Below are 24,790 nucleotides of genomic sequence, written 5' to 3'. Positions count from 1 at the left end.
ATATATGATACTAAGATTAGAGTCTACATACTGGATGCTTCTTGATTTATTGAGTAAAAGTGTATAACAAAAATTTTGTACTAAGGATAATCTCTTTAGATGATAAGTTTGTATTAATATAGTCAAAAAAAAAAAAAAAGCGAGAAAAGAAAAAGAAACACTTTGATAGATAGAATACAGTGGCAAGAATTAGTTTTAGAAGTAAGTTTTACTAATAATAACTTAGGAAATAATTTATTTAACAAAAGTTATGAAATAGCCTTGCAATAAAGCAAGATGGATTTTCCTTTTATAGAAAAGTATGAGTATGGATGATTAATTTGTTTATCTTTCTGCCATTTCAGATGTTGATGGCTGTGACTATGAAGGAGATCTTGTGTCACATATCAATTCTATCACAGATTCAAACAATCATTTGACGTCAAAATATAAGTGGTGCCTTAACTATCAAGAAGCAGCTGTTTATCTCCAAGAAGGTGAAAATAATGATAAATATGATACCCATCCTTCAAATTATGAGGCCCTACCAGCCTATCAAGTAGCACACAACCACTGGTTTCATATACTTGACCTTTTTGCTTCAATTCTTCTCCTTTCATTGGCCCTCTGCGAAAGCCCTGCAGTAACTACCATGGCATTGCCTGTTGGGGTGGGTAACTTATTGTTTTTTTACTACTTTTACTTTGTCCATTCATTACAATAAAGTGTAATTATTTGATATTTTATGTGTAGACACACACATACACACTCACAAATGTTTCTTCATATCAGTTATATGCATGTAATTGTTTCAGTATCAAATGTATGATTATTTAAGCAAATATTTCTTGTTCATTACATGGACAGTGGCGGAAGGGCAGCATCTGTTATTTTTTTGTTGCAAGGCCTCTGAGTTGGTAGGTAAGGGATAAAGGGAAGAGAAAAAAAACATAAGTAATGGCTTAACTTTAGGCTGATGACCTTGTCCAGATCCTCGCAACACAGAGTGAATTCTGCTAAAAGCAGCCAATGGCCAGATGATGGTGTTAAATCCGATAACAGACAGGGTCTAACATCTAAAAGCTGAAACAGTTCATCTAATAGGATTCTGCACAGTTTCTGTCACCTAATTTTACACAAAATGCTTGGACTAACCTGAGGTTATGATAGAAAATAATGACCCAAGGTACCAGATTATGGGTTTGACCCAGAATCATATGGGTGTGAGAAATAAACTTCATTTTTGCATGCACCCAACTATCTGCATGTCTTAAATATTACTTAATCATACAATCTTCAGTTTGTTGCAAAGATCTTATTGTTATATATCATTAACAATGAATATCAACTGAAAACAAGGTGATGTCATATTTGTTAGAAAAGGAATTATTAGTGTTTTATATTATTATTTCTAAAGCAGTATTAGTGAGAGAGTTTTTGTTGGCACAATACTTTTAAAGTTAACCAGTCACCCATAAAATCAGAATGGAACCCTGTTTGTTTTTTAATTTGTCTGGCAAATAGATGTGGATGCAGTTAACTATTCTGCTTATGTGTACAGCACAATGACTGAATTAAGACTTTAATTTATAACCATTTAGTCAATAGTTGCACTGTGTTTAATCAGTAGTTGTGCTCCTGTGATATTAATTGTAATACGCACACACATGCTCTCTCTCTCTCTCTCTCTCTCTCTCTCTCTCTCTCTCTCTCTCTCTCTCTCTCTCTCTCTCTCTGTGCTTCTCAGTTATATGTTATAACATATATTATGACATTATGTTGTGTCCCTGAAAGTTCTACACTGAAGTAAAAATGATAGAGTGCTGGGTTAAATGCCTTTATATTTTTAGATTTGTCCATCCACATTTTGAATTCAAATTAGACAGGTATTGCCCTTGATTATTATCTCTTCGCAGTCAATAAACTTTCACCAGGCGTGTGATGAAGTTGATTTGATTGACTGCAGTCATTTCCTACATTTTTGTGGCCTTGTTTCCATGTGAGAAAGTTTATTCGGTTAAAAAATCATGGAGTCGACAATATTTAAGTAGATAAGTTATTGATGATTCATATTATGTCGTTGATGCTGTCCTACTTTAGGTAAATTATAGAATTCCTGCCTTGCTGGCTCACAGTCAAAACCAGTGAAATAATAGTGTACACATAAATTACTTGAACTAATCAGAAATTAACATGTAATTTGAACAGCATGAAGTTAAAATTAAATTTTCACTTTCCAGTTATTAAAAAAATCTGGTAACTCATGCAAAATATTTATATATCAACAAGAAGCATCTATTTATTTGACCAGCAAGAATTAGTTGCCAAATCTCTCCAAATCAGAGTCTCCTATCTTAAAAGATAAAGGACGCACTGATTATATTATGTCAGAAATAAAAATGATGACATGTTTACAGATGGAATGCTAGTGAAATTATTAAAACTTACTACAGAAAACAAATAGACCAACATGCAGATCAATATCAACATGAGACAAATTCAGGAGTCATAATTCTGCTTAAAGTAGATTACAAAAGTACTAAAATGAGTAAGACCCCCGCCCCCACACCCCAGCACAAAAACCACACATATACAGACAAAGCAAACTAAAAAAATCCACTTAAACAATCCCTGAAACATAACACAAGAACCTGAAGTGCTGATATTATCTTCCTCCTGCAATACAATAGGAAACTAGGAAACATCATTATCACATGTTCCTATGAAAGACCTCAGCTACTGCACTGTTATTACTTTTACACAGTTCTATTATAATACAAAAGTAACCAGTATATCACAACCTAAGCACATTCAAGTACAAAATGTAATGTAACAATCAAGATACAAAAGTAACAAGAATATAAAAACAAACTAAATTTATTACCATACAATATTAAGGATTTTTATGGAACTAAAAAAAAAACAAACAATCATCACACTTTGATAATAATAATTTGTGGTTTGGTAATGCAGCATTGTTTCTTGTAATTACACTGGTGGTTGTGTAATTAAAAAGTTCCTTTTGTAACTATGTGATTTTGGTTCTGGCGCAGCACCTTGGACAATTGTTTTTGTACCATTGTCTCAGGTTGATCAATACTTTGTAAGTGAAATTGGTTGAAGCTGTATGGAATCTGTTGTACATATTACATATGTGATACATACTACCTTGTCATACTTGTAAGTGACAGCTGTATGATATATATATATATATATATATATATATATATATGTGTGTGTGTGTATATATATATATATACTCACACACATACATCCAAGGTAAAGACCCCTCAAACCACCACCACTACTTTGGTCATGAATGATCATTGGCTTGCACCTAGAAATTTCCCTGCTGAGGCACAAGTCTGGGCAAGGTTGTTTATGGAAGACTGGCAGTTTCCCATACATACCAGCCTCCTTTCTACACACCATTGATGTTGTCCAAGGAAAAGGCAAAGGCCAGTACAGCTTGGCACCAGTGACGTCGCAACTCATTTCTACAGTTTAGTGAACTGGAGTAACATAAAATAGTGCTTTGCTCAAGAACACAACATCCAACCTGGCCTGGGAATCAAACTCTCGACCTCATGACACTCTAACCACTGAGCCATGTGCCTACCCATTTTACACACACACACACACACACAAATCATTATCCATGCTGACATGGAACATAGGTGTTAAATGTTGGTTTGGCAGAAACCTATGGGTACCAGGACTGACTTGTAATTTAGTGTCTACTTTGGCACTGTTTCTATGTCTAGATACCCACCCCTCTGCCAACCACTTTTCTGCATGTACTGGGTGCTTTTTCATACCAGCACTAGTGAGGCTGTCATGCAGCTTTATGCTGGGAGCTGGGACATAAGGGATTAAAATATGAGGGAAGGGGCCAGAACAGAACAGGTTTCTTGCTATTGAGGACTACAGCCCTCACAAGCTTTTTGTCTACATCTACTTTTCCTTAGTGACCACCAAATTATGAACCTGGAATTCTTTCAAATACTTTTTCCAAATATCAATAAAAGCCCAAAATAGTGATTTATTCTAAGTCAAGTATTCCTCCTGCAGTTGCTTCACTAGGAAGATTGTACAAAGCCAAACTGCATCTCATCTAGATTTACACTGACATAAATGAATTGTTTGATATCTCTATAGTTACTTCTCTTTAAAGCATCTCTTTTGCTTTTGTAGCAGTTTAAAATGATACTGCTTTTCCAGTCATTGTGTATGACACCTTTCTGTATAACTTGATTAACCATCCAGGTGGTGTTCATGCATTGAACCTCACTAGATATTTTGAGCATCTCTGCAATTATCTCTAATGGCCCACAGCTTTCCCTCTCTTCAGTTCCTTAAATCACTTTATCTACTGTCAACTTGAATTGCTGGTCTCCCTGTAGGCCAGCTGAAGTAGACCATCTTTATCCCATGCATTCTCCACACTCAGCAGCCTCTTGTCTTCCATATCTATGGTGAATATGCCTTCATTATTCCAAATACACTTCTCACCAATGATATCTTAGTTCTCTCTCACAGACTATCTCACAATCCTGAACCCCTCATGCCTCTGGTTCTCACATTGTAGGACATGGGCAAATCTCTTCCTTTCTGTCTCACCCTTAACCAAATGTACCTGCCATCTAGAGCTGCTCTTCTAGCCTTTTGATAATGCTTCCTGCTATTACCTTCCTTCCAGGTTTTCTAAGCCTGTCTTTTATTTTTTACTGCTCAGTCAACTGTGTCATTCCACCACCACATTTCCTTTGGTTTGGTTTGGTTTTGTCTCAGTTACATGTCTGAACTGTAGCACTAAACAGGTTATTCCATAGAAATTTCCAGTTGTCATCTATGCTACTAGTATCAAAATCTTTCTCTCTACTATCATACATGTCAATTGAAACTGCTTTAAACCTATTAATAACTGCAAGGTCTTTTAGTTTCTGTATCATTCTTCTTTGTGTATAGTTGTTATTGATATACATTGGCAGAAGATGTAAACATCAGCAAGAAAAACAAGAAGACAATTGCTTTTCAATTAAGAGCTTTTACAGTATTTGTTCTGCATCATGTTACAGACACTCCTTTATTACTCCTGTTGCCAGAAATGCAGTGAAGCAGTTGCATGTTGGAACCTTTACCCATTAATGCTGTTATTCATCAATTACAATCTAAAGAAATTATTGGCATAAATAAACAACCCCTTTTATATTCCCTGATTTCTTAATTATACTCTAAGAAAGTTAGACATTCCAAACTACAGTGGAGACCATATAGCATATTTAGTTAGGTTTATTTATTCAATAAATTCAAATCTAACTGGCTGAACTTTTACTTTTATCCTTCTGGGGTTGTTGAAATAAATATCAAGTACTGGGAGTTGATTTAATTAATTATACCCTGCTCTCTGCTACAAAAACAGTTTTGTAGTAGAGAGGGGATGTAGTTAATTAAATCAATCCTCAATACTTGATGTAATCTGTATTTTCTGAATAAGCAACTGATAGCTGGCTGAAAGTAATTGTCACAGTTTCTTTCGAAATATAATAGAATATCTATATTTAATAAATCTGATATTCAGTTTAAATCTCAATTTCAGGTTCATAGCTCTCTTGAGCTCTTTTGTTTATTAATTTTAGCATTGATTCTTGGAATTCGGATGAAATGGTTAAAATTTAGAACATTTTTCAAACATAAACGAACAGTATTAAAGGTTAGTATAATCTCTCTCTCTCTCTCTCTCTCTCTCTCTCTCTCTCTCTCTCTCTCTCTCTCTCAATGTATGTTAAAATCAATTTTTCTTTATTTCACACCTTACCACAGTGAGGAAAAATACTGTTTTTGAACTGATTAAAAAAGAATTTTTTTTTTCTATTAACTTGGTTGAAAAACAAAAACAGATTTATGGTCCTTCCTAGGTACAAATTAAAACTTTTGTCCAATTTTTGCTGAACAAATTGAGACATTATTATTATAATAGGCACAGGAGTGGCTGTGTGGTAAGTAGCTTGTTTACCAACCACATGGTTCCGGGTTCCCTTGCATGGCACCTTGGGCAAATGTCTTCTACTATAGTCTCGGGCCGACCAAAGCCTTGTGAGTGGATTTGTTAGACGGAAACTGAAAGAAGCCTGTCATATATATATATATGTTCGTGTGTCTGTGTTTGTCCCCCCTATCATTGCTTGACAACTGATGTTGGTGTATTTACATCCCCGTAACTTAGCAAAAGAGACTGCTAGAATAAATACTAGGCTTACAAAGAATAAGTCCTAGGGTCAATTTGTTTGACTAAAGGCGGTGCTCCAGCATGGCCACAGTCAAATGGTTGAAACAGGTAAAAGAATATAGTTTATTATTTTAAATAATTTAATTGACAATAGTAGCTCTTTCAGGATATCAACTGTTATATCTATATTATAGATAAGTAATGTAACTTTATTGAGAAAAATAACATAAGGCCATATTTCTATGGTACAGAATTTGTAGAAAAAATGAGTTGTGTGTTGTGAGGATTGGTGAGAAGTCTGTTAGAAAATTGTATGGGAAGCTGAAGAAAATAGGTGGCAAGAAGGTATAAAGTCAGAGGGATTAAGAAACTAGAAGTGGTTAATACTCACATGCATGCAGACATGCACCAATGCATGTACACTTTATATAGAAGACAATGTGTGAAGGAGGAGATTGTTCAGGAAAGGAAAAACGAGTTTCAGGTGGGGAAGATTTGAAAGAAAAAAGAAAAAATGTGGAAAAGGTAAGAGGAGAAGGGTAGCAGAGTGAATCAATTGGTTAGAAAGTACATGTGGCATATTTTGTATTCATCGCTTTAAATCATCAACATTTAAATTTATTTCTTTTACAGCTTTTTACATTAACTGGGTAATTGTTATCTATTAGACCAGTCATTCAATTTAAATAAAGTGAATGAATGGTCTAATAGTCTAAGAGATATTCTTACATTTTAGTACTTTCATTGTTATCTTGTCTGAACACTTTAAAGTCAGCAGCAAAAGTAGTGTAGATAATTCTAATTGAAAATCATATGTCTTATAAGAAGACAACAAATAGGTTTGTGCCTGACAGAATCTTGTGCGGTATTATTCTTTACATTTTTCCTGTTCAAGTATCTATCATTAACACAAAGTGTTTGTCTTCTTCCTACAAGGATGTCACTGACCTAGTTACTAATGTTCATTTGCACTTTCAAAACCCAAACATTTTGATAGACAGTGGCAAAATGTTGAATTAGATATTTTGCTGTAGTCAGTATATATCAGGGGTGGGGAAACCCTCGTCCATGGGTGCAATTGTGCCTGCAAGCTCATTTTATTGTGCCTGCAGGCTGATATACTCATATATACAAAATGTAGTAAATTTTTCAATTATAAAATTTATGCAATATACGTATGCCTATTTGCAACATAGGTTGCATTTCCACTATGACTTAAAATAGTTAGACTTGAACAGAAATCGTCCAGCAATTACCATTTGAATGGAAATTTTGTTATCCTTATAAAACACATATTGCTAGGTTTGTACCTCCCCCTTGAAACCCAACTACCCTCTAGCTGAAAAATATAGAATACCTCATAAGTAATATAAACGTCCTAAATTCAGAGACAGTGTTAATGATGCTGATCATTAATTTAATGTGTTAAACTTATCTTTATTAATGTATATCAAATTATACATAAATACATATATATATATATATATACAAGACTTGTACAGATATAAGAATTAGAACTTGTGATGTGCCTGCAGACCTTTTTCTTTGGAAATTTTTGCCTGCTGCATTAAAAAGTTTCCCCACCCCTGGTATATATATTAATAATCATATCAAGCCTTTCAGTCCAGACTTCTATACGGTTAAGGTTTGGCAGTATTATATTCTTTCGTAGTAAACAGGTTTTTTATTATATTGTTAGCAGACAGATCTCTGACAATAGATTCAAATAATGATAAATGTTAAGCTGAGTGATCTATAACATATTTCACCTTGAAGTTAGTCCTTTTCTTGTGTATAGTTCCATTATATATAATTATGCATCAAGCACAGTGCACAGTTCTTTCCATACTTTTCTTGAATACCCTTTGGTAAAACTGAGTTCTGGAAGTGCACAACTGGGCCCTTCATTCAATTTCCTTCTCAAGATACACCCCACCACCCATCATCTCTCTAACTGTAACTCTTCCTTGATACCATTTATTTTGCATACCACTCAGAACTGTTTCACTTGTTATCCATCCTTTATCCATTAATAATGTTCTCTCTACCCATACTTTCATTGATCACGCCCTACCTCTCTTAGGTAATCACATAATTTTCAGTCCTTAAAAGTCGTATCAAATCAGAGGTAATTTTTTGAGTTTTTTTATTTTTAGCAAACATACTTTTTGCAATATTGAACCAATTATGGTAGAGGCACCAAGATTGTGCATGCTGTTATTAATATCTATATACAGTGTTTATAAATTTTTAGCAAAACATCTGATATAGGGTTGACAATGTTTTGTTTTAAACTTCTATTTTTAGAATGATCTACTGTAAGCCTGAGGAACATTTGTATAAAAACATTTGGGTATTTCCAGACTTATTTTTGCTTAGATTCATAGTAGTTAATCTTGTATTGGAATATTAATTATCGATACTGAGGGGCTTTTGTCTTATCTTATCTCAGAAAAATTTGATGAGACACACTCCATCTTTTAGTGATCTTCCTACTTTCTATACAAAGTTTCTCTTAATTATTTCTTCAACTTTCTCCCCACCTCTCTCTCTTTTCCTTCACATTTGTTTTCTTGCCATAATCCTTTTCAATTCCTTTGTAAGGTTCAACATCATGGAATCGATTTTCACTATTTCCCATATCTTCCTTGGTCTTCCTCTGCAGGTTCCCTTTGGTTCCACTTGACTTTCTTGACACAGTTTTAGCCAGGTGTCATCTCTACCATATGATTCCATGTCCATGCTAGTGTTGTGTCCCTTTTTGCGTGCTACATAAAATTCTTCTGTCAACTCTATTCATTGTGCTTCTTAAGGGATGCATTCTAAGTACTGAATAAAAATATGGTAGGTACTCATAGATGTAACATAAGTCAATTGAAAAACTTTGATCAGCTGAGATTATTCAAACAATTAATAAACAATAACTTTTCCTATGTATGTTTAAAATGTAAATGTATCTTGTATTTACATTCATCAAGCTACATGTTGAATTCATGGCTACATGGATTTTTCATCCTTTCAGAGAGGAAATATGTATCTGTTGTTGTTGAACCCCAGGTCAATCCTGATTTGGCAGATTAATGGTCAATGTATTCCAGCTGTGACCATCCTACCTTTCTAAGACTCTATGTAGGATTATATTATTTAATAATAATCTTTTCTTTATTTAGGATTCCAGTGTGTGATTTGAGAAAGATTTCGCTGCTATTTGTAGTAAGCTAAATAACGTTCTAGAGGCTTCCTTGTTGGTTTGTAACATACTAGGGTAGATTCATTTGCCTGTACTTATCCCACCCATAAATTGACCTTGTACTTGAATAAAATTTATAATTAGTTATCATTTAAGACTATTGTTTTACTCATAAATTTCCTGTGCTATTTTGACCATTAGTTTTCCAATAATTTCTCAATATGTTTATTGGTTACATACTTGATAAAGTGTTCACATTTCTTTTCATGCTGTTTATCAGAAAATCACTTTGAGAGAATTTGAACATTTGAATTAAATGAATAAAAATATTAAAATTGTAATTCATAATTTTGCCATTACTGAGATAAATTTCTTTTGTTATTTTCAGATGTTTCTGTTATTAGTCATGTTAGTGGAAGCTTTTGTAATGATATGTCGTCAGAAGAACCACTTACGAGTGACTAGAGCTGTGAGGCCATTCTTTCTTATGGATTCCTATTATTGCAAAGGCGTTCGAAGGTTGGCTCCTTTCCTTTTATACATTTTTCAAACAAGATCAAGCTATATTGCAGATATATTACATATCATCTTAATCTGATCTTCATAGCTTTAATCATCTGTGGTAAATGTGATCACATGGCATTGTAAATACCAGAAGCAGTTGTCATTGTGATCATCATCATTGTTTATAATCTATTTTCCATTTTGGAATAGTTTGGATGGCTTAACAGGAAATGACAAATGTAGGGCTTGTGCTGAGCTTCTGTGTCTACTTTGGCCTAGTTTCTGTAGTTGGATGCCCTTCCTAATGCTAACCACTCTACATATGGTATTGGGTACATTTTTTAGTGCACTAGCATTTGTGAGGTCACCAAATAACTTACAAGACAAGATCCCTTAACTAGGGGTGTAGTATTGAGTGGGTAACTGTGTACCAGATATTGTGAGGTTAAAGTATGAAAAAGTTACAGGAATAGGTGTCTTGTTAAAGAGGAGGTACATTGCTTCCCCAGCTGGAAAGAGAGAAAAAATGGTCAGGTGAATATAAAAAGTTGAAGTCTTCTAACAAAGCGTTCTCAGTGGCAGTGGGTTAAAACAATAAATTGGGTAACATACAACTGTGCTTGAATATACCAGTTATTCTTAATGGAAAAATTTCAAGACTTGTCTTCCTTTTTCTTCTTCCTTGGTTGTCATGTTGATAGTTGCAATTGAAAATGGGATTGTGAGTGATGTCATGTTTCACTTCCATGTGCAACATGCAGTCCATTACGCTATAACTGGCATGTTACTAGTACCAGTGGAAGTTGGAAGCGATATATATCACAGGCAATTCTACTTTTGCTGCTAGTGTTATCTTCAACCCTAATTGAACTGCTTTATGGTTAAAGGTATTTCATCTGTGACTATAATCTTTTTTTCTCCTTCAGACAATATATCCTTCCATTTTTTAAGTTAGTAGGATGTAATTTGAGGGAGACTTGGTTGCTGTTTCTAGTATATTGAGCAACCACATACAGAATTACCCAGAGGAAACTCTGACTCATCTCCTTTACATTATAAGTTCACATACAGAGATAAAGGTGTGATAATCTATAGAGTGAAATATGTTTCCCAAAATATGACTTTTTTCAGACAATATGAAGTATTGTTTTCTCATTCTATCAATTGAAATGTCAGGATTTATATAGAAATATGATTAATTGCACATGTTCATGTGCATTAAGAGAATGAATGGTCAAAGAAATTAAGAACAATAATTTGAAAAATAAATCACTTTTTGTATTTATTTATGTTTTATTTTCCAGATTTACGCGTCAAATCTTTCAATCTCTACGGCCAATTTTTGACATGCTTCTACTGTTGCTATTTTTTATGCTGATATTTTCTATCTTAGGTCAGTAAAACCATATAAATTACTCTTGCCAGCATTTTCTTATATGCTTTAATGACCATACTAATCTATCCTAATGGTGTGTCCTTTCAGTTTATTAGGACAGTGTATATATCTATTTTTCATTATTTTAAGAACCACAGACCCAAATATATTTCTGTATAGCACATTGATATCACACTAGTGGAATTTAGCTCAACACTGCAAGCAAAAAAAGCACTTGTTAAGTCTTCACTCTAAGCAGTCTTGCAAAGGCCAAAGATAACGGTCCCATCCTCTTCATCATCATTAAATGTCCATTGTCCATGCTGGCATGGGTTTGACAGTTTGATTAGGGCTGGCAAGCCGGAAGGCTGCACCAGACACCAGTCTGTTTTGGCATGGTTTCTAAAGCTGACCACTCCGAGAGTGTAATGGGTGCTATTATGTGCCACCGGCATGGGTGCCATTTGCGTAACACCGGTATCTGTCACGACTGTGGTTTTACTTGACTTGGTGGGTCTTTTTCTCAAGCACAGCATAATGCCAAATGGACTCAGTCATTGCTTCCATGGGGCCCAATGTTCAAAGCACGGCATAATGCCAAATGGTCTCGTCCTTGCTGCCGTGAGGCTCAATGCTTGAAAGGTGCTTTTACATGCCACCGGCATGACACTGGTAGCTGCCATGACTGCAATTTTACTCGCCTTGATGGGTCTTCTCAAGCACAACATAATGCCAAAGGTCTTGATCATTGACTCTGTGAGGCCCAACACTCGAAAGGGGCTCAACCACTTTGCCTTCATGAGGCTCAGTGCTTGAAAGGTGCTTTTTATGTGTCACCTGCATGGGTGCCGGTTATGTGACACCAGCATTAGTCACAACTTCGATTTCACTTGTTTTGACAGGTATTCTCAAGCACAGCTTCGATCTGTCCAGCTCAATACTTAGATGGGCACTTAATTGACAACAGATTTCATTTTTGCTTTGTGATTGAGTGGCTAACATTAAGGAGGACATCCAACTGTAATTTAATTTTTAAAAAGCCATCCCAGCTATGCTAGTATAAAGTTAAAAAAAGTGTAAAGATATAAAGATATTTTCTGCATTAAGTAAAGCTTTTCAGAAATCTTATTGGAAAACTAACCATCAGGATCAGAATATTTTTAGAAAGTTAGTTCAATGGTTTGACAGTTTTTTTCTTAACCCAGCTCATTAATGTTATAATATCTTAAGATTCAGTTTTCTCTTCAACTCTCTTCCTGTACATCACTGACCAATTCATACAGTACATTCACTCACATATGTGCATATACATACATCAACACACACACACGCCTGTCTGCCATGTGTCAGTGAGAGAACTTTTATATGTTTGTTGATATAAACAGCAGCTAATCACTCCTCATATATTTCTCTCTTAGAAAGATGCAGGACATAAAAAATAATTTAGTTTTAGATTAACATTTCTTGAAAACCATTCATCATAGATTTGCTCACTCATGGATGATCTTAGCCAAAACAGCAACTTATCTATCACTAATATATTCAAACACCTAGTCCCATGTGAAAGGTGTCTTATCTCTCTATTCTTTAATGTTACCTACTAAAATTACCTCTGTTCTTTTGAATCTGCTAATTGTATGCTTCTATTGAAACCAAGACAATGCCTCTCATTTCTTATTCATTTGTATCAGCACCATTTAATTTAGGGTACTATAGATTACAAGTGTTAGGAATCAGCAATTCAGCTTATTGAACCAACTAGTCAGTCCACTATTGTGAAGTTGTACACATTTTATTTATATTCCACAAAAAGTGATGAGCATTATAGGGTAAGAGTAAAGTACTCTTGAGTGTAATCCCTCACTCATTTCATTTTACCTATATTATTAATGTCCATAAAAGGAATGTTGCACCATCCTGTTTTTGCTTTCTTCATAAATTTAAGGTCTAATATTTATATACAACGCTAATAAAGATAAATATTAGAAAAAGGTTAATAAATCATGTCTGTTATGTTATGTATCTTTTCAATAATTTCAATATTTTTATCATTTTAATTTTTTTTGAAAGGATTTTATCTGTTTTCTGACATAAAAGACTATACTGTAAGTATATAAATTTTTTTTATTATAACTTGTTAAAATATCTTCCGTTCTGAGTTTTACTTCTTTTTATAAATATTTTATTAATTCAATTTCAAATAAAAATTTGCTGTTATTGATGGTTTTATGTTTTTTCATATTCTTTAGTGTTGTTTTTTTTTATTTTTGAGTATGTTTTTGAGTTTTTTGGAAAATATAATTACTAATGATTCTAATTCATCTAAAGTTGGTGATAGAAGCAAGCCATTTTTCAATCATAGAGATAATTATCCTTGTAGCCATTATGAGTGTGTGAAATAAGGTATCATGAGTTCTATGCTTGCATGTCCTGGAATTTATCCTACCATTGTGCATTAAGTGAAAAATTTCACAGATGTTTGTTTAGGATTTCTTTTATATTGTTAGTTTCAGTTTCTTTACTTAGGAGAGAAGTCTTACTGGAAATTTAATTCCTTTTGTTAATTAAGGAAAATCACTTTATTTTTAATTTAATCATCATCATTGTTTTAGCATCAACTTTTCCATATTTGCATGAGTCAGATGGAATTTGTTGAGGCAAATTTTCTACAACCAGATACCCTTCTTGTTGCCAACCCTCACCTCTTTCTAAGCAAAGTAATATTTACCTATAGTCAAAAATGTTTTCATGGAAGACTGGAAACAATGGACTTTGCTAGTATGTCAGTGACATTTATTTACAAATATCTTGTCATGTCAAGATAAGGAGAGAGAGAGAGAGAGAGAGAGAGAGAGAGAGAGGCACATACATACACACGATGGGCTTCTTTCAGTTTCTGTCTACCAAATCTACTCACAAAGCTTTAGTTGGTCCAGGGCTATAGTGGAAGACTAAGGTGCCATGTAGTGAAACTGAACCTGAAGCAACATAGTTGAGAAGAGAACTTCTTAATCACACAGCCAAGCTTGTGCCTATATTTAATTCAATTTGATTTTAAATACAATACTTATCTGTAGATTGAATAGTTTCAACATCATTACGTTTCATTAGTACAAACTAGTTAGAGATATTTTAATTATATGTCATTTGGTAAGAACAGGAAAAAAAGGTAATTGAAAGACATAGATCAATTAAACATCTGATAATACTTTGATTTTCATATACCATACTTATGTATAATGTACATCCCTAATAATAGGCAATGAAATCTTAGGAAAAAATAACTTTTGTGTATAATATACAGTGACTTTACTGTGTATAAAACACATTGACATTTTAATGTATGAAAAAACTAGAAAAGCACTCGGAGAGCTCAGACCTCTGCCAAGCAGCTCATTTCCACCCATATACACGCATGTTGAAAATAGCCGAATTTCTCAAACCAACGCCGGCAAAAACATAACCTCCTTGGTGGGGTTAAAAAAAAATAGCACAGCTATATGATTTTTTTTTAAAAAACCTTTAAAAACAGGAATCATCTGAAGCAGTTATAATACATCAATGACAATAGCAAGCTAGTTTCACCATACAACTAAAAAGAAACAACAATTACCTAAAACTTGAGTGATACACACACAACGCGAGTAAAATTACTAATAGAGAAACGAAAATAAACTTTGGAAACAGCAACGCCACCATAGGTTATGTTGAAACAATGAACGTGTTTTCAAGGGAGATAATCAAAGAACGTAACATTGTAATACTACATGTAAAGTAAATATAACAAATGAAAAATCCTTTAAGAATCCATAAAAATTCCCGGATCACTACCAAAATTTCATCATCTGTTCCTTGTGTCATTACCAACTTTTCCTGCAAGTTTCATCAAATACCGTTCACAACTTTTTGAGTTATTTTGCACACAGACGGACAGGTGGACAAACCAATGCTGAAGAAAACACTAAATTTCGGGCCTCTACTTATAGAAGACAGGATTATTATTAGTACTATTAAGGCATTAAGTTGGCAGAATCATTAGCATGTTGGATAAAATGCTCAGCAGTTTTTCTTCTGACTCATTATGTTCTGAGGTCAACTTAGCTTTTCATCCTTTTGGAATCAATAAAATAAAGCACCAGTCAAGTACTGGGGGCCAATGTAATTAACTAGCCCCTTCCCCTACAATTTTAGGCCTTGTGCCGAAAGTAGAAAGATTTAATATAGCTGTTGTTATTGCAATTGTTGTCTTTATTATCATTTTGATTTTTCTTATTTTGATTGTTTCTTTAGTATTTCAGTACTATCCAGGACTCTTTTGTTAGTCTTTTTGTTCTACTAACAACTGCTAAGTAAGTATAATATTTTTTTAAAATTAATATGTTTAGTATTTCTTTATTTTGTTGTTTTCTGTCAGAAATTTTATATGAGGTTTGGTTTCTAAGTACCATTTTCCTTTTCGAAGTATGATAAAATGCTGCTATAACTTAGAATTTCTTGCTTGATGCATATTGAAAAAGAGAAAAAAGTAAAAGTTGATTGGAATAGATCAACAGGAACATTTCAAAATGTATGTTCTTTTATATTGTGTTACTGGATTTTTCACACAAAATTTTTAGCCTTAAAATGTTTTGAAGCTACAATCTAGAAATAAAGAATTTCTGACAAAAATGCTACAATAATGTAACTTATTGTTTCCTTTCCATCATTATTGTAAAACTTCATGCTTATGTTATGGCGTATGTACATATGCATCTTGTTGGATTTTTCAGAATATTTAGCATCACTAATTAGCGAGACTGCTCTGCTCCACTTGTAGCCTTTTGCACATTTATTTGTATGATTATATGCCTATGCATGTATATGTATCCTTTTTTTCTTTTACTTATTTCAGTCATTGGACTGCCATGTTGTGGTATTGCTTTGAATGCATTTAGTTGAACAAATTAACCCTAGTACTCTATTTTAAAAAAATCTGGTACTTGTTCCATCAGTTTCTTTTTCTGAAGTACTAATTTAAGGGATGTCAACAAAAGAACATCAGTTGCCAAGTGGTTGGGTTGGGGTGACACACACACACACACGCACACACACACACACACACACACACACACACACACACACACACACACACACACACACACACACACACACACACAATGGGCTTCCACATATCTTCCATCTACTAAATTTACTGACAAAGAATTGGTTGACTCAGAGCTTTAGTAGAAGACACTTACCTAAAGTACTGTACAGTAGGACTGAGCCAGAATCTATGTGGTAGCAAAGTGAGCTTTTTAATCACTTAACCATGCCTGCACCTATGTATGAATACATAAGTGCATCTAACTAAGAATATATATGTATGCATTTGTACATCTATGCATAGAAACCCATGTAATTTGTGCACTTGTGTAATTTACACAGGTGATTTCTAGGATACAATTTAAAAAAAGAAGCTTCTACTCATGTAAAATTCACACCCCAAAATTTTCAGAATTGCTGACTGGGGTAAAAGGTTTTCAAGTTAGTTGTATTTAGCATAATTTCACTTACTTATGATTAGATTTTGTGAAATTTTCATTAAATAGAAATAATTTCTGTTTAACAGGTATCACATAAAAATCTATTAAATTAAAAGTGTTTGTCTTGTTTATAGCGTTTGGTCCTACTGCATGGATTCTGAGACAAAAGCTTTTTGTTTAAGCTTTCAGTTGACTCAAGCTTTCTATGTGGAATTAGGTAGACAGAAACTGTGTGGAATCCTGTCAGTTGGACTGTATGAAAGTAGTGGGGAAAGTATTGTACCTGTAATTTAAAGAATATTTCTTATTGTATTATAGATGCTTAAATAACACAATGAATATGTCATTCATGCTTAAATGACTGGAACACTCAAAGTAAAAAGTAATGCAATATCTATTGTGTGTGTGTGTATGTCTACGTATATTGATTCATTTCACATACTTTAAATAACTGGAACAGAAATTGAAGTTAGTTTCTGAAATGTTAGATTAAATACTTAGCCAGATATATTCTAGCCATACACAGCACTTAGGTGAACTTAGCTATTTCGAATAAAGTCTTGTATTGCTACATATTATATTCTTTAGCTTGTTGTAGCTAAAGTTATGTTGTATGACATATATTTTTGCAATAGATTGGGTGAGTTTTTACAGAAATTATGTGTCTGTTAACAAGTTTATCCTCACATATGTAATGGTGAAGTAGTAGAGTTGTTGCAGCTACAGAGAAAATAAAATATCTTGGAGTATTTGTTTTGACTCTCTACAGTCTGAGTTCAAATCTTGCTGAGGTCAACCTTTCCTTTTGTACTTTTGATGTTAATAAAGTTCTAGTTCAGAGTGGCAGATTAGTAGAATTGTTTGAACAGCAACATCAAACGGGATATTTTGATATCTTGTCAAATCTGTTTTGGCTGTTTGTGTTCTGACAGCAACTCCTACAATGACATTAGTGCCAAATTTGTATCAGCCATACTTTTACTGTGGACAACATTGGTAGCATGCAGAAGCGGGTGGGGTTGCATGGGCAACTGTTAGTGCACCCATGGCCTGATCTGTACCTTGGAGAGGAATTTTCCAGATGCAAACCTATAGCCACATGGGATATAAACAGATCCTGTGTATTGTATCTGGTAATGTTTGAATATGATTTTTATCACAACTATAATAAGTAAATATAAAATGTTGTTGACTGTTTTATTTATTAGGTTGGTGCATAATTATTGCGGCTTTATTCCAACCAGCTGCCAAGCAAATGGGAAGCAGTAATTGAAGTAGATGGTGAATATGCTCTGGAATAATCATTTAAATATGTTTTTGTTAAATGTTGTTATTGTTTTTGTTGAATAAAATTTATTGAAAAAAGCTGCAATAATTATGCACCAACCTGATAATAATCAAATGCTATTTTTAACAGCCGTAATATATAACTGTCAATGATGTTTTTTGTCTGTCTTGTTCTCACAACTAGCTATCCTGATGTTATGATGCCTGCTTATAATGAATCACGTTTTTATGTTGCATTCTTTATAATCTACCTCAGTCTTGAATTATTTTTCCTCATGAACTTGGTAAGTGTATTTTAATATGTATTGCTATTAGAAGATAAAGAAAAAGAAAAAAATTTAACTATAATTTTTAGTAACATTGTCACAAATAGGATAACAAATGGCTGAAATTTAGATAAACATGATATAAATTAGTGACACCAAAAACAGGAATGGTGAAATGATTTACTCTGACAACTGATAAGAGTGACATTCAGAATATATGACTTAACTCATTAGTGCCCATGGTCTTTTTTTTAGGACCAGAAGGATAATCCATCATATTTCTGCAACACCTGTATTTTTCTGAGATATTTTTAGTTAGTCATCAAAACTAGAGTGTCTTTCAAATATTGTAATAAGATGTTTTTTATATATTCAGTATCAGATAAAGTTGTATAAAAAAAGATTTTTGGTAATAAATTAAATAAAAAAAAATTTGGACACTAATGGGTTAACGTTGAGTACAAAGAAATTACTCTAATATATGAATTCAGTTTGAGGATTAGCAGCTACTGTCTTAGTTCATGTTGGTGATGATGATCATTTTCATGAAATGAAATGGTGACAGGTGATTAGGTCTGCCAAAGCAGGTCAGTTTTACATTAACTTTGTGTCTTGATAAATGTAATTGCAGTGTGTAAATTTACATGCATAAAGAAGAAATGAAATTCATAACTGAATACTTTTTGCAAATAGTGATTTCTTTTTACTTGTTATGAAGCTTATTTTTGTTGGGTGGATTATAAATGATTGAATAACTCCCTCATTAGTATCTAACTATGTTATAAAAGGAAAGAAAAAATAAATGGACTATGGTGCAATTTCATGTTTAATTTAAATCATTTCAATTTTTAAATTTATTGATTATTCAGTACAGGAGAGGCATTGCCCATAACATTCGAAGATCTTGAATTGGTGAAATCAGAGCTGTTAATATTTAATTTGAACTTCAGTTGGTTGATTCCTATTGACATATATGTGCAAGAAAAAGATTTCAGAGGTGTGTAGTTTTGAGGAGGAATGATTGAGAAAATATTTAGTTAAGCCTCTGCAAAGTTGCAAGGACTGACATAGAAGGAATGATATGAGAAAAGTAGTGGTGGATGCATAGAGTGAACTTAGATGTGATATGTAGAGTGCTAGTTCAGAGAAACAGAAACAGTTGTAGGAATGTAACATAGAAAAGGATGTGGCCAACCTCTTTGTGATATAGTGGGATAGGAGATTCAAAGAATGCTTAGCAGAAAGCTCTATAGCTCTATGTACTTTTGCTATGTTGATGATATCAACATAGTAGCAAAAGCATCTCTCAAAGACAATATCTGTGGACCTGAACTAGAAGGTAGCACCATGGAGGGCATCCAGCAAATAGCTAACTTCATCCACCAGAATATTAAGGTTACAACAGATTACCCTAGTAAGCACTCCAACTACAGGCTACCTGTTTCAGAAACTGAATTCTCTTTGGAAATTAGAAATAACAAGCTCCAAATTCTCCATTTGCACTATGCTAAACCTATGGCTTTCAAATACCTGATCCATGGGAATACAGCAATTGTGGATGATATTAAGTTCAATATCCTAACAGCAAACTTACTAGGGTGATGAGAAATGTATGCTGCATGTGTGACCTGATGAAATTGGAGAGACACATACAGCTCTTCATCTACTGTGTTCAGTTCTCTGCGTACAACCAAAGAGACAGGATCAGGGTGTATGAAGGAAACATGACAAAATTCAAGACCATCATAGAAAATGGTACTGATGAGATTTGCCTGCTATACAGGAATAAATCATGTAATAACATAGAAAGAACTAAGAGGAAGATAGGTAAGGCCTAGCCAAAAATACCAGTGTCATGCTATCCTTGGAGGTGAACTAGCATATCATTTTAGAAAACTTTTAGGTAAACTGAATTTACAGATTAAAGTAGTTGAAAGGCCAAGAACTCCCATAAAATCCCTGATCTGTAAAACATATCCATTTAAAAAAACTCCCTGCACTGATAGGAAGTGTATAGAGTAAATCCACAGATAAACTGCAAAACTAAGAATGCAGTATAAAGTGACAGAGGATGGTGCAGAAACAGGATGATGATGTCTATTGAAGAGACGGTCCATAGTATTAAGAGAGGGCATAAGTGAACACTGGTGGGAACTCAAGGAGAAGAAAAGCTTGTCTGTTCTATACAAATGTGCCAAACTAGAACATAGGGATTCAATAGATAACATAGATGTTATGATCTTATTGACACATTGAAAAGACACAACACTCAGACAGATTATAGAGGCCACACACAATATAAAATAGACTGAAACTCAACAGAATATATGAATGGAGTTATAACATCCCCCATCTCACAACCTGACTACTGAAAACATGGGTACAAGCAGTGTAATATACAAACTCATATGTATACAGACACACACAGATATGGACACAAATGGATGTGTGGATAGGGATACATACTGTAAAAAGACAAGATGGAATAGACAGGACAAGACCAGAGAGAAGAGGAGTCACAAAGAGTAAATAGTCATTGAAGAAGTCACAGAATGTGTAATGAAAGAACTCTGACAAATAAACCAATAATAATAAAGCTAAAGTGAAGATCAGATAAACAGTGCATGTGTTTATTGGCCAAATGATCGTCCCCAAATGTAACAATATTTTATAGAATGCTTTTCTTGTTTATATGTCATTGATGGCTGTTTTTTCTCTTTGTTTAAAGCTTCTTGCTGTCGTGTATGATACATTTTCTTCATTAGAGAAAGAAAAACTGAGAAAGTTATTCTTTCACAAAAGACTTGGCTGTCGTTATGCCTTCCAGTTGCTTGTCAGTAGGCAGGTAGGTAATAGAATTTCACTTCTCACCAATTCCATCTCCGGCAAACATAAATAATACAGAATACGATAAGCTATAATATTGCCTTGAAAGGTCCATGGGTCACCATGAAATACAATGCCTTCATGTAGTACATTGACTGCATATTAGCTTGGGTCCAGCAAGAACCAGAACCATGATGTAGAATTGACTAATTAGAGTATTAGCATAGCTAAAACAGTGTATATATACTATATAGTAATACAGTAATTAGGGTTAGTAAGCAAGCAGAGTTTATTATTACCACCTATTTAAATTTTATATGAGTAGATATAGTTGACAGAATTAATCTCAGTATATTGGTTGTACTTACTGAGTTAACTTTTGTTAATCTCAGTATAGTTTCAACTGAAAGCCAGGAGCCAGAAAAGCAAGTAATGCCTATTTATAACAACACTATCTTATCATAACTCACAATAATTGTTTCTTTGAATGAAAAACTTCACATTCACAGAACACTTATCCATTTTTAAGTAAAATACATGAGATAGTATAGTTCTAACAGAAAGCATAGCTATGTGTTAAAGAAGTTTGCTTTGTAATTTAAGTGATTGTGGATTCAATCCCACTGAATGACCCCTTTGGAAAATGTTAAGTGGCAGACTTAATCTGTTGTCAGCTTCAACACTGCTGTATGAGACTCTTGGGTGCCTTTATTTGAGTTCACTTTAATGAAAATTTTCAGTCAAATCTGACAATAACTCAGTATCCTGGTATGCTGTTTCCTATTACAGCAACCTAAAGGTTGTGGTTTCTTCCTCTCTTTCTGCCATCAGTCTCTGAGGTCTTGCAAAAGTCATCAGACTACTCTTCCTCATCTGACTAAGTCATGAAGAAAGATCCCTGTTAAGGCTTTTTTGGATAATGTTCCTTGAGAGTATTGGATAAAGCACCTTTAGTGTAATGAGTAAAATATCTTGAGTGTATTGGATAATAAAAATGCCTATATAAAAATTAGCATTAGAAATTGTACTTTAAAGGAAAGACTGAAATAATACACCCCAAAAGTAGATTAAATATATACATCTCATTGTTATACATTTGTATCAGTAAAATAAAGGAATTTTCATTTCTTTCTCAGCATCCAACTACAATTCAGCTGAAACATTTTCAAGGAATGATGCAGTATTTAAGACCTAAAATGAGTATGTATTTGTATATAACTTATAAAGAGGGTATATAACTTCTTAGCAGAAGTTATATACAACTTATTTATATTCTCATGTCAAATTTGCTTAATATATTTAGACTACATATGCTTGTAAATTTATATTGAAATGAAAAAAAATATGTATGTTATAATGTACTCCAATTTTTTTCTAGGCCAGAAAGATATCTACCTAACATTTAAAAGTATGAATGTATTATCAACTGGTTCATTGTCACTCGCTGAGTTTTTTACAGTGTATGGGTGCAGTAAGTTAAAATGGAAGGTGCGTAAATTTTTCTATCAATCTGTTTACAAATTCAGTGACAGATAAATAAGTCTGATGACATCATCAACATAGCACAAGTTGTGACTCTATACTCTTTTGTATAACTTTTAATTTATAACCTATTTTTTCTCATAATAGAGCATCAGAACTATCAAATTCGACAGTATGCTAAATGACTTCTCTTTTCTGATCTAAGTATGAAATCACGTGTGGGGTTGTGATACAGAATCGACACAACAAAGGAGGTGCATGGGAATAGCAAGTCTTCCACAGCATTGCATATCACCAGTCTACATGGTCTTCAGTCATCTCCTTTGTCAGATTTAACATATCATCCCAAGTCTTCTTTGGTCTCTCCCTCCCCAAAATTACTTTGAGTGCCCAGCATTTGCTTATGCAGCTGCCATCCTTCATTTGCAGCACATATCTATACCAATTCAGTCCCTTCTGTTGCACACTACAACTGATTTCTCTTATACTCAGTTTGTCTTAAGTTCACTTTATCATTCATGCATATTGAACATGGTGCAACCAGTGAAGCATGTTTGCCTCATCTTTTTCAAGCCTTTGCATATCTTTCACCCTCAAGACCTATGCCTTGCTACCACCACACAGCAGCACACTTCATATAGGAGCATCATATAGTCTGCCTTTGATCTTGAGGGATAATCCTATTGTTCCCAGCAAAGGTAATAATTCTCTGAGCTTTCTCCAACATGTTCTTATTTTAGCTACCACACTTTTGGAACATCTACCCTCATTACTAATTTGGTCACCTTAGTAGAAAAAGTTATCAACCATTTCAGGGCATTCAAGAGAATCTATATCCCAAGTGCCTGCTGCTCTTGTGTGTCTGGTGGATCTGAAGTATACCCTTTCCGTTAACCTACATTTAATGCCACTATACCTTTTGTCTATCCATTTATTACACTGAGCAGACTTTATAAAGTTTCTACTGGCTCCTTTTCTGCAGGTGAAGCACTTTTGCAAGTAGCTAATTTAAGATTTCTTGTTCTAAATATTGAAGATATAGCTTTACTGTTTTGGCCATCTGTGTACTACACATCTACACATCTACACATCTGTGTTGTCTGTTTTTAATGGTTTTATTAATATAAAACCATTAGACATGCCATGTAAAGCCTTTCCTCTCGGAAAATAGACATGCCATGTTGATCCAATGTACAAAGTCTCGTTTAGCTGTTTGGATTGAGTTTACTTTTCTGATCTAAAGTTTCCAGTTCTTACTCAGTGTGGTCCATTTCATCTAATTGCATTGTGAACCCATTTTCTTACAGCTGGTTTATAATAAGATAGTATTCATTCCCTGTAATTTTCCTTATTTTCCAACTATTATGATATTTTAAATTTAGAGAGGCTTTAATAACACACCTTTCATTATTAAAACATTTCAAGCAAATATTTGCATCATTTCAAGTCACTCGAATTATTCTAGTCACTATTTATAATTAGATGATGTTGATTTGATTGACAACATAGTCATAAGTTCATATCTGTTATTGCTTTCCTCAGCCCATCTTGTTGACTCTAGTGTTACACTTCACAAAAAAATCAGTTATTGCAAGGAAGGGTATAAAGTTGTAATAGGATACACTCTAACAATATGTAAATTTGTAAAGCAAAATAACATATTAATTTGTAAATAATAATGATAATAATCCATTCTACTATAGGCATAAGGCCTGAAATTTTTGGGGTGGGGGCTAGTTGATTACATTGACCCCAGTGTGTAATTGGTACTTATTTCATTGATCCCAAAAGGATGAAAAGCAAAGTTGGAATTTAAACTCAGAATGTAAGGACAGATGAAATGCTGCTAAGCATTTTGCCTGGTGTGTTAATGATTCTTCCAGTCACTACCTTAATGATAATAATAATCATCATCATCATCATCGTTTAACGTCCGCCTTCCATGCTAGCATAGGTTGGACGATTTGACTGAGGACTGGTGAAACTGGATGGTCACACCAGGCTCCAATCTAATTTGGCAGAGTTTCTACAGCTGGATACCCTTCCTAACGCCAACCACTCAGAGAGTGTAGTGGGTGCTTTTACGTGTCACCCGCACAAAAACGGCCACGCTCGAAATGGTGTCTTTTA

General features: G+C 33.8%; 1 protein-coding gene across 3 annotated transcripts in view; it reads left to right on the top strand.

The window, feature by feature from the left end:
* The window catches only part of LOC106869134 (two pore channel protein 1), a 77,988-nt gene that overhangs the window by 31,392 nt on the left and 21,806 nt on the right, over window positions 1-24,790 (top strand). Inside the window, exons 2-11 of one of the 3 annotated variants that reach the window (XM_014914713.2) lie at window positions 345-649; window positions 5,579-5,692; window positions 9,787-9,917; window positions 11,207-11,295; window positions 13,348-13,382; window positions 15,568-15,626; window positions 18,271-18,370; window positions 21,081-21,197; window positions 22,315-22,378; window positions 22,557-22,666. In XM_014914713.2, coding sequence (XP_014770199.2) covers window positions 345-649; window positions 5,579-5,692; window positions 9,787-9,917; window positions 11,207-11,295; window positions 13,348-13,382; window positions 15,568-15,626; window positions 18,271-18,370; window positions 21,081-21,197; window positions 22,315-22,378; window positions 22,557-22,666 — 1,124 coding nt within the window. Of the gene's footprint in view, window positions 1-344; window positions 650-5,578; window positions 5,693-9,786; window positions 9,918-11,206; window positions 11,296-13,347; window positions 13,383-15,567; window positions 15,627-18,270; window positions 18,371-21,080; window positions 21,198-22,314; window positions 22,379-22,556; window positions 22,667-24,790 lie in introns of those variants that run through there. The other 2 variants (XM_052966358.1, XM_052966355.1) reach the window with 2 other exon arrangements.

This window comes from Octopus bimaculoides, chromosome 1 (genome assembly GCF_001194135.2).
Source record: "Octopus bimaculoides isolate UCB-OBI-ISO-001 chromosome 1, ASM119413v2, whole genome shotgun sequence".
NCBI classification, from domain to species: domain Eukaryota; kingdom Metazoa; phylum Mollusca; class Cephalopoda; order Octopoda; family Octopodidae; genus Octopus; species Octopus bimaculoides.
This window is presented reverse-complemented; position numbering and strand designations above follow the sequence as displayed.